Source organism: Prunus avium, chromosome 4, assembly GCF_965620075.1.
Source record: "Prunus avium chromosome 4, drPruAviu1.hap1.1, whole genome shotgun sequence".
Classification (NCBI taxonomy): domain Eukaryota; kingdom Viridiplantae; phylum Streptophyta; class Magnoliopsida; order Rosales; family Rosaceae; genus Prunus; species Prunus avium.
In genome coordinates, this window is record NC_142287.1 from 240,476 (window position 1) to 251,405 (window position 10,930).

Below are 10,930 nucleotides of genomic sequence, written 5' to 3' on the forward strand. Positions count from 1 at the left end.
AAAGGCAGTTCGTTCAAAGTTGGAGTGGTTGGTTTATTGCATAGTTCTAGCGATTGGATTTCACTCAAAACTCACCAAATGACTCCTCCCACCATATTGTGATGTTGCCCAAGTTTTGGCCTCGATCTGAAATCAATAGGTGTAATAAATTGGACAATTCCCGTTCCAACGCAGTTCGTTCCAAATTGGAGTGCACTACAAGAAAAACTGCCTTTAGTGATGGTTAAAAAGTGTCAAGAATCTATTTAATTGACGGCTAAAAAACCATCACGAATGCTAGTGTCAAGAGAGGTACCCACATACTTGACGCTTTTTGTCCGTCAAGAAAACAGTTTCCCTGACAGATAAAAACTGTCACGAGATTGCAAAATCCGTCAACTTATGGTCATCCTTGACGCTTTCTAAATGTCAACTTACATATTTCTTGACATTGGTACGCTCTTTATTGATGGATTTTAGCCGTCAAGAAACAAGACACTAATATAAAAAATATAAAAAACAAAAATACAGCTCCTTGACAACAAAAGTTGTAAAGAATGACATTAACATTAATAAAAAACAAATAAGAAATTGTACTCCACTAGCATAATACAATTGTATACAATAATTTAAAATAACACAACTATATATTATATACAATAATTTAAAATAACACAACTATATACTTAAACAGTATTGAAATTACAATATGAATACATTTAAAATAAGCGTACTAAAATGAACTAAGATCTCTAGTAACGCGTAAGAAGTTCTCAATTTAGAAATAACTTGTCACTTAGAAGCTTTACTTTCCCCCATAACATCTCTAAGTGAAGCCCATTACAAGTCCAGGTCTTACTTTGGTTGGAGCCTCCCTAGTCATACCAATCTGTCAAAACATTAACCTATGTGGATCAATGAGTTATCAAAAATCTCAATTACAAAAATCTCTACAAAGCAACACAGAACCATAGCACCAACATCAAAATTTAGAAAATTTTCAATATTCTCAAAATAAAACACACATCAACTGAACAAGGAATTGAATTTAAAAGATCTTGGATGTATAAGTTCTTACCTACATCCTATACGGCATAACAATCATTCACAAAAAAATAAATTAAAAAACAACTAAGAGACTTACTCATAACTGAAATTGGAAACAACTTAAATAAAATGCTTACCTCATGGCCATTAAGCATAAAAGCCAACCTGTCACAAGAGAAAAGCCAAGATTTAAATGTTTAATTATGAAGAATAGACCCATTGAAGAACAGATTATCTTGATTCAGTATAATGTGTGTGCTTACTAATTAGAATCCTCACTTTCTCAGAAAGAATTTACAGTTTTCAATAAAACAATTGTATTCTCCCACTCCAACTAGTGAATCATGTAAACCAATATAAAGTCTATCATTTGAGAAAACCAAATAACTACATGTTTATAGCTTTAACTATACACTCAAAACAAGGAATCAAAAGAGAACCTACCAGGAATAAAGAAGAAGAGATGAACTAGAAGTGCTAAGAATGTAGTCCAGATACCATATTCGCCCCTGCAAGTAAAGTTACGCATTTAAACTTAAATGGCAAATGTGATCCATAGGTTACCAAGAAAAAAAACTAGAAGGCTTACTTAAACCACGAGATTACAGTAGCTGGTGCTTGTAGGGCCAATAAATGGAAGAAGAAAATGATTTTTGAACAGCAATCCCTTTTGCAAGCAATAAAACCCAGGATACATAAAAAAAAATTGAACACCCATAAACATCGAATTCATATCAGTGAATGAAAGCAAACCAAATATTTCACAAGTAAAAATAAAAATAAATAAAAAATTCTTGGAAATTAAATGCCTTGTGCATCGACTCATGAAGTACCTAGACTAAAGTTTGCACCTTTTGAAGGTCATTTCAAGTGCTCTTCCAATCAGTGACAGATCCAGAAATCTTCTTTCCGGGGTTCAATGTATATAAGCTCACAATTTTTTTACATATATAAAACCTGTAGAGATTAATGAAAATGCAACACAAGTACATACATGTAGTTTTAGTGTATATATGCATGTTTATTAGATTTTTTGTTGAGAAAATGTTAATTTATTAGATTTTTTTTATGGGGAACATGTTTATTAGATTGTTATATGCATATTTCGATGAAATTGGAAAACTTAAAAAGAAAACATTTTGCATTTGTGTGAAGTTAAATACTACTCTGGTTTGGTTTCAATGATAGGGAGATATACTTGAACATTAAAAAAAATGATAGGAAGAACGCCAACTGTATCTGGGCTTTCTTCTGCGAGTTGGACTCCTTTTGCAGATCAGGTTCCCAATTAGAGTAGGCTTCTGACTGTTCTTGGAGTTGGATTCCCAGTAGGAATGAGCTTGCGATTCCTTCTTGAGCTGGGTTGTCCAACTTGTATAACTACAGGGCTTCTCTTCACTCTTTCTCACATCGGCAACTTAATTTCTCTACCTTCTAGCTTGAGAAAGATCTTGGAGAATTTGTACTGCCTGTCGAAGAGAGGAGTTGCCGCGTATCCAAAGTAAGTCGAGCTCGTGAAAATATATATTCGTATATATTTTTTTGTCTTTTGGCAGCAAGGTTGTGGTCCAGCATGAGTTGCAAATTCGTGGGCAATATTGACAAAGGCTGGAGAATTCGTGCTGGAGCAAGGATTGCAGGTTCGTGGTGCATGCTGAAGCTTGGAGTGACCTGGTCTGGGCTGGAGCTGATGCGATGCAGGCCTGGTATATGCATTGGGCTCGACGAGAGAGCATGGAAGAGCCAAGCCCAAGGCAGAAAAATGGAGGCGCTGGGCTTCGGAGCAGTGGCCAAGAGGCGTTGGGCCTTGCGAGTCGCAGGCTTGAGCTGGGAAGCAGGCCACGCATGCAGGAGCTGGGCCAGGAGGCGCGCGCTGATGCCTCGCACGCTGGCGTGTCGTGGGCCACAGGGGTGCGCTAGGTGGGCTGCGACGGTGCTGGGCCACATGCACTGCTGGCGAGATGGGCTCGAGTTGGAGGGTGCGCTGGGCTGCTCGTGTTGGGCCAATTTTTTTTATATATATTTTTTTTTTGTTTCTGCTAGCTTTTGGTAGGTTGCTCCGGCGTTCTTCAGCCCGAAGGGCATGACTTTGTAGCAGTATGTACCTCTTTCGATGATGAAAGAGGTCTTTGCTTTGTCGTCTTCATGCATCATGATTTGATTGTAGCCGGAGTAGGCGTCCATGAAACTTAGCAGTTGATTGCCGGAAGTTGAATCGACGAGCTGATCAATTCTTGGCAGTGGAAAGTTGTCTTTAGGGCATGCCTTATTCAGGTCGGTGTAGTCAACGCACACTCTCCACAGGCCTTTATCTTTCTTTGCTACTAGAACAACGTTCGCCAGCCATTCTGCGTAGGAGACTTCTTCAATGAAAACGGCAGCTAGGAGCTTGTCGATCTCGGCTTCAATGATGGCAACCCGCTCGGGGGCAAAGTTGCGTCTCTTCTGCGCTACAGGCTTGATTGCTGGGTTGACGTGTAGGCGATGGCAGATGATCTGGGGATCAATGCCTGGCATGTCGGATGGCGACCATGCGAATACATCTTTGTTGTTCTGGAGGAAGGCTGCAAGCTCTGCCTTTTCCTCCTAGCTTAGGCGCGAGTCGATCCGCGTTTTTCTCTCTGGCTTGTCAGGATCAAGGGGTACTAGCTCGACGTCCTCTTCGGGCTTCCATCCTTCTTCAGGAGAGACCTCCGGACGGATTCCCTCGACTTGGTCCTGATTCTTTGATTGCTATTGGGGAGTAGCTATTCCCTTTCCTTTCTGGTCTGCTCGACCGTCAGGAACGGGATTTGCCTTCTCCTCTGGCTGCTCTACTCCCTTCATATTTGCCTGGTTTATAGGGAGGAACTGTGTTTGCTTGCTTCTCTTCAGCCCTTGAGCTAAGCATTTCCTCGCCATTGCCTGATCATTGTTGATTTGACCGATACCGCCCCCAGGGATAGGGTAGCGGATTTTCTGATGTGTGGCGGAGGTGATGGCGTTGATCTTGCTGATCCATGGTCTGCCCAGAATGCCATTGTAGGGCGAGACTTCATCAATGACCATGAATGTTTGCGAACTGATTACAGGTGGGGAGTAGACGTCGAGATCTATCGTGCCCACGGTCACCGTTGTTGCGCCATTGAAGCCTGTTAGTGACCTAGCTGATTTGTTGATCTTTGTCTCTAAGCCCATCTGCTGGATGACTGCCAATTGTAGAATATTGGCTGCACTGCCCTCGTCTGCATGGATTCGATCGACCATGGCCTGAGCGATTTGAATGCTAATGACGAGCGTCGTTGTGTGGCAGATCGAGGCCGACTAGATCTTTCTTTTGGAAGCCGATCACGGGATCGTCTTCCGCCGGTGGGAGACTAGCGGAGATCTGGGAGATGACAGTGGCCTGTTTGATTTTCCTCTTCTTTTCCTTGCTGGTCAGCCCAGACTCTTCGGAATCAGCCAGGATTGTGTTAATCCTTATGACTTTTTGAGGTGGCTCCTTGGCGGCATCGCGGTCCTCAATTCGTTGGATGGCCTGCTTCGCGATGAACTCCGTGCAGTGACCTTCTCTCACGAGTTCTTCTAGGTGCGCTTTCCAAGCAAAGCAATTATTCGTATTGTGCCCGTGTGTCGCATGGAAGGCACAATACTTTCTGGTATCCCTCTTATCCGGATCTCCTTTCAAGGGTGACGGTCTTTTTACCCAAGGTTTGTCCTTTACTTGGGCTAAAATTTGATGTATAGGGATGGAGAACTTGGTGTAGTTCTCCTTCGTCGTAGCGTCTCCTTGTGGGCGCGACCTACGCTTGTCTTTTTCCCTGCTGCTAAACCTGTCGCTTCTTTGGCTTGCCCGCTCGGTGGACTTCTTCGCGGCGATTCGATCGTCATCCCAGAGCGCTTAGCGTTCCGCAGTCGCGAAGACCTCTGCCAGAGTCTGGCTGGGAGTGATAGTCAGCTCGCGGTATAAGTCGTGCTCAGATGGAAGACCTTTCTTGAATGCAGAGGACGCGATTCGGTCATCGCATCCTACGATGTTAGCCTTTTCTGCTTTGAATCTCTTGATGTAATCTCGAAGAGATTCATTGGGCTTCTTGCGCAGGTTGTACAGGTGGTCAGGGTTCTTCTTGATCGTCCGATAAGAAGTGTACTCTTTGGTGAAGACATAAGCAAGCTCCTTGAAGCTGTTGATCGACCCGGAGGGCAGAGTATGGAACCAGTCCTGAGCTGCTCCTCGCAAAGTCATTGCAAACACCTTGCACATTAGCGCGTCTTCAGCTTTGTAGAGGATCATAAGGCTCTTGAAATGCTTCAGATGGCTTTCGGGATCGGAATCCCCTTTGAAGCAGGTGAAAGAGGGCGCTGAGAATCGTTTCGGAGGAGTAGCCTACTCGATTTCGGCAGTGAAAGGTGAGGAATTTGCTCGGTCTACTTCCATGCGTAGTGTATCTTCAAAATTTCCACCAATCTTTAAGTCTCGAAGTCGATTATTTACAACCTTCTCAACGTCTTCCACACGCATGGCTAGTCGGTCACGTGGGCGACCTCGGCGATTTGGACAACGCTGATTGACTTCCTCGTTGGTTTGCAAGGGTTGAACTTCTCGGCTGCGCTGCCTAGGCGGTGTGTTGGTAGACTGCGCTTGCGAGGTATTCTCTGTAGCTTGGTGGTGAGAATTGGTTCTTCGTGAGTGAGCAGCGGAGCGCCTTTCTTCACAGTCCTCATTGTGAGGGTTATCTGGTTGACCTCCCTGAGAGCCTAGCCTTTCGTGAACATTTCTTTGTGAGCGAGCAGCAGAGCGCCTTTCTTCATGATCCTCATTGCGATGGCCGTCGAGTTGACCTCTCTGGGAGCCTAACCTTTCAAGAACGTTTCCTTGTGGGCCCAGGCGGGCACGGATGTTAAGTCGTGGGCCCAGCCTTTCGCGCACGTTGGTCCTTAAATTCAGTCTGGATGGGAGACTTCGTCGGCTCTGAGTGTGGCTTGCAGATGCTTGCGACATGTCGACAAGCTGATCGCACTGTTGTCCATCTCCTTGTCTGCTTGCTCCTGCTCGACCTGCTTGGTTCCCATCGAACTGCATATCGGCGTGTCCGTCCATCATTCTCTCTTCACCCCGTTGTCTAAGGCCAAGGTTTTGTGCCAAGTTTATTTGGTTGAGGAGTTGCCTCATCAAATCGTTTTGGTTGTCCATTCTCTGAGTTAGCTGGTCAACCCTCAGATTAAGGTCTACCTGACTTCGTGGATCGGGAAGAGAGAAGTGTGTGGAGCCCAATTGCACATGGGCTAGGGCTTCATTAGAGATGTGAGCGGGAGCATGCGTCGAGCGCGGAGGCAATGGAGGGAATGGATGAAGTTGCTCCAAGATTGGGCCAAAGTCGGCGGTGGTAGTGAGCCCACCTTGATGGGAGGTTCCACCATGCTCGGCGGCAGTGCTATGAAGGTGGCTAGATCCGGCCACGGGGCCTTGAGATGGTACGACGACGGCTAGTGCGGTGGTCCCAACTGCAGGTCCGGCAGGTGGCGCGGTGGTTTGTTGCGGGTTCATGGCGGCTAAAGGTGGTGGTGCCACCATGTCGATCGCGGGATCGTGGGAGGAGTAGCTTTGGGCCGTCACGGATTGAGCCATCGCGGCGGTCTTGCTCCTCGTGCGCTTGCTTCCAACCATGGTTGTTTGGAAGGCTTCGGTGGATTGGAAAATAGGAGGAACGGATTCCTTGAGCACGCGTTGAGTATAACTCGTGCTCTCAATGAAAGCACCAAATGTTTGTGCAAATAATCTCACGGGAGAATATTCGCTTCTAGATCCTTGAACCTTCGATCTTCCTTCTCTCTCTTCCTCGATTCCTGTAAAACAGACTGGAGTAAATAGACCACACCCGGGGGGTGTTGGCCAAAGGCCCTCCGATGCCTAAGTTAGTTCGAGTGTTTGTAGGAAAACAATAGCTAAGCAAAGGGTACGGAGTTTGTATGGTGTAAACCGGGTGGCCGGAGCCGTGTGTGGTGGCCGGAGCCGTGTGGAGAAAATATGGAGAGTGGAGAGTGGAGAGGGAGAGAGAGCTTCAGGTATTTTCTCGGGTTTTTAGATGTACCTGGAATGATGAATAAACCCATCTATTTATAGGAGCCTCGGGGCTAGGGTTTCGTAGAGATCGAGTCGGACTTGATAATATTTGAATTATCTCGTTAATTATAAGATAATATCTAATAATTAGGATATTATCCCTTTGATAAGATAATAACCAAATTATTGATATTATCTCATTAATTATAAGATAATATCCCAATTAATGATATTATCTTTATTAATTATGAAATAATACCATATAACTAAGATATTATCCTGATTAATTAATTATCCCAATAAATGGTTTAATTAATTAATTTAAGGGATAATCTTCTTTTCCACGTGGCGTGCTCTGATTGGAGACGAAAATATTTGCTCCCACAATAAACTCCAACCAAAAAATAATACGGAGATATACTCCAAATAAACAAAATTAAGAAGTTAATGTGATTACTGAAAATTTAAATTAAATAAAGAAAAGTTTAATTGGGTGGGGTTGTTAATATCGGGCTGGGGAAGAGCTCTGTTTTGGGTTTTTGTTTTCTCAAACCTGGTTCAAGAGGCCATGATGATAAAATATAAAAATAGAAGTTCAGTGACCTGACGCAAGGCAAGTGCTGCCATGCTTTCTTCATTTAGACATTTCATCGAGCAGTTGCTGGGCACTCTTGCCCAGCCATCAACCACAACCAGGGGTCAATCCTTTTGCTTTCCATGGCCTTTTTTGGGTTTCCAGGGGTCAAAAGAATAACAAGCATCACCATTACCACACTCTTCAACTTAAAATCCATAAAAATTAAAAAATTAAACCTAAAAAACAAATCATACTCCTAGAAAAAGACCTAGAAATTCTTATTTCAGAAACTTCCCCAATTTCTATATAAATCGAAAATAGATATTACAAAAAACATAATTAGGGCTTACAATGGAGGAAGAGAGACTGAGCGAGGGGTGAGTGAGCCACTGAGAGAGCACGAGCTAGCCACAACGATAGAGAAAGAGAGACAGAGCAAGAGTGAGAAAGATAGAGCGAAAGAGAAGAGAGAAATCGTGAGAGTGAGCAGGAACGAGAGAAGAGAGAAATAGAGTGATAATGAAAATGAGAGTGAGAGAGCAAGAGTTAGAGTGAAAAAGAGAGAAAGCTTTTGAAAAATTGGGGCTTCACTTGTGAAAAATCAGATCCCGCTTTTATTTTTAGTGCCCGCCCACAACAGCTTCTTAAACTTAATGCTATCGTTTTTTTTTTTTTGGTCTGAGACTAGCTTGTTTATAAAGTGTCAGCTTTTATTTTTGTTTTTGTTTTTTTCTCTTTTTCTCTTTTTCTCTTTTCTTCTAATGGTGTTTTTAGAAAGTGTCAAACAAGGGTTTTAATTGACGTTTTTTATAAAATGTCAAGAAAAAGTGATATAGAGTCACTAGGGTTTCACCTTCACCTAGCAATCTTATGAATTTTTACCAATTACTTATGATCTGCACATGCCACTTTGAAGGTTAGGTTTTCCTAATTTATATTCTACTTGGAACCTCCAACATAGAACATATATCTAACATGCAACCCGTCCGGACGTTCGGATCAAATATGAACATGAAAGACTCATTAAGTTTTGTGAAAACCCTTTGAAAAACCATGCAACCCTTAAGACGTGGTGTTCATCTTAAGTGAAATTACAATTATTAATCACTAGAAGCCAGCGTCAATTCCAGGGAACCTTCCGACCAAAATTGCTTCCAATTACTTTTCTAAAAATCCTAATGGTGATCAAGCATTAAGACAAATAGATAGTTTAAAACAGTGATTAAAAATTCAAAGTATGCATGCACTCAATCATAAGCAATTAAATAAAAATCACATATTCATGCTAAGGTTCAAGGCTTCACCCTAGCAAAAGAGAGTTAGTTACGCATAATCATAACTAAAACCAAAGAAAATATCATTCACATGAATAAGAATAAAAACACCTTGAAGTAGAAGTTCTTCAAAAACCCTAGCAAAAGTCGCGTTCCAAAAGCCAAAAGAGAGCTCCTAAAAATATCTGAAACATAACTTATATACCTCCTAAAACTCAGCTCCCCAATCTCCACAAGGAAACTAGGTTAAAATAAAATAAAACTAGGAAATAAAGTCCAAATTGGACTAGGAGAATCTGCCAACAATCTGCCCAGCCACGTTTTAGTCTCAAATCTCCTCCAAATCCGGCCCAAGATAGCTTGTTTTAAAGATAAAAATGTTCTGAACGCTTCTCCAGAAGGCCACGAACCCATTTGAGGTCATCTTGGGCTCCAAAATGCAATAAAAGCCCAAACCGTCACTATTCCAGCACCGCGCATTGCTCCTTTATTTTATTGCCAGAGAATAACCGCTTGGTAGAAAAATCTGAAATTTTGATACGATCAAGCTAAGTGACTCACGAACGTCCTCCAACTGGAATTACTCCAAAATTCATCCATTTGATTATGTTTTGATCCGGAGGAAGTCGAAAGTTCTATATTGGAAATATAATTCAAAGTATCAAAATTCTTCCAAAATATTAACCAAAATATACTAAGAATAGGGTTAAATATATAATATAAAATATGCCCATCAATGTTCTTTATTAAATGTCAAGGAAAGTGATATATAGTTGACGTCTTTTGTAAAACGTCATGAAAACCTACTATGTAGTTGACGCTTTTTAAAAAGCGACAAAACTTCATAGAATAGGTGATGCTTTTGCAAAAAGCGTAAACTATGAAGTGTCAACTAAGGCCCATTTTCTTGTAGTGGTGGTTGGTGTATTGCATAGTTTCAGCGATTGGATTTCACTTAAAACTCACCAACTGACTCCTCCCACCATATTATGATGTTGCCCAAGTTTTGGGCTCGATCCGATATCAATAGGTCTAAGAAATTGGACGATTCAATTTCCAAGGCAGTTCGTTCCAAATTGGAGTATTTGGTGTATTGCATAGTTCTAGCGATTGGATTTCACTCAAAAGTCCCCAAATGACTCCTCCAAACATATTATAATGTTGCCCAAGTTTTTGGCTCGATCTGATATCAATAGGTGTAAGAAATTGGACAATTCAAGTTCAAAGGCAGTACGTTCGACATTGGAGTGGTTGGTGTATTGCATAGTTCTAGCGTTTCGATTTCAGTGAAAACGCACCAAATCACTATTCCCACCGTATTATGTTGTTGCCCAAGTTTTGGGCTCGATCCGATATCCAAAGGGGCAAGAAATTGCACAATTCAATTTGAAAGGCAGTTCGTACCAAATTTGAGTGGTTGGTTTATTGCATAGTTCTAGTGATTGGATTTCACTCAAAACTCACCAAATGACTCCTCCCACCATGTTATGATGTTGCCCATGTTTTGGGGTCGATCCGAAATCAATAGGTGTAAGAAATTGGACAATTCAAGTTCCAACGCAGTTCGTTCCAAATTGGACTGGTTGGTGTATTGCAGAGTTCTAGAGATTGGATTTCACTCAACACTCACCAACTGACTCCTCCCACCAACATTATGATGTTGCCCAAGTTTTGGGCTCGATCCGATATCGATAGGAGTAAGAAATCTGACAATTCAATTTGACAGGCAGTTCGTTCCAAATTGGAGTGGTTGGTGTATTGCAAAGTTCTAGCATTTGGATTTCACTCAAAGCTGACCAAATCACTACTCCCACCGTCTTATGTTGGGCTCGATCGGATATCAATAGGTGTAAGAAATTGAACAAGTCAATTTGAAAGGCAGTTCGTACCAAATTGGAGTGGTTGGTTTATTGCATAGTTCTAGTGATTGGTTTTCATTCAAAACTCACCAAATGACTCCTCCCACCATATTATGATGTTGCCCAAGTTTTGAGCTCGATCCGAAATCAA

At 42.2% G+C, this 10,930-nt stretch overlaps 1 protein-coding gene across 9 annotated transcripts; it reads right to left on the bottom strand.

Annotated features, from left to right (window-relative positions):
* Window positions 1-581: 581 nt before the first annotated feature.
* LOC148294680 (uncharacterized) lies at window positions 582-8,306 on the bottom strand. Of its 9 annotated transcripts, none has more exons than XR_015835392.1 (5): window positions 7,997-8,306; window positions 1,616-1,693; window positions 1,471-1,535; window positions 1,164-1,191; window positions 582-868 (listed from the first exon to the last, which is right to left on the bottom strand). XR_015835392.1 is itself a non-coding variant. In XM_088252603.1 (5 exons), the coding sequence occupies exon 2, from the start codon at window positions 6,671-6,673 to the stop codon at window positions 5,393-5,395; it is 1,281 nt and encodes a 426-aa protein (XP_088108729.1). In that variant the 5' UTR covers window positions 6,674-7,791; window positions 7,997-8,306; the 3' UTR covers window positions 582-868; window positions 1,164-1,191; window positions 1,471-1,693; window positions 1,860-5,392. The 9 variants fall into 9 exon arrangements, 5 of the variants coding, with proteins under 5 accessions (XP_088108729.1, XP_088108732.1, XP_088108728.1 ...); XR_015835390.1 differs by adding an exon at window positions 1,878-1,983 and having other exon boundaries at window positions 1,471-1,693; XR_015835389.1 differs by adding an exon at window positions 1,860-1,983 and having other exon boundaries at window positions 1,471-1,693.
* Window positions 8,307-10,930: the final 2,624 nt, after the last annotated feature.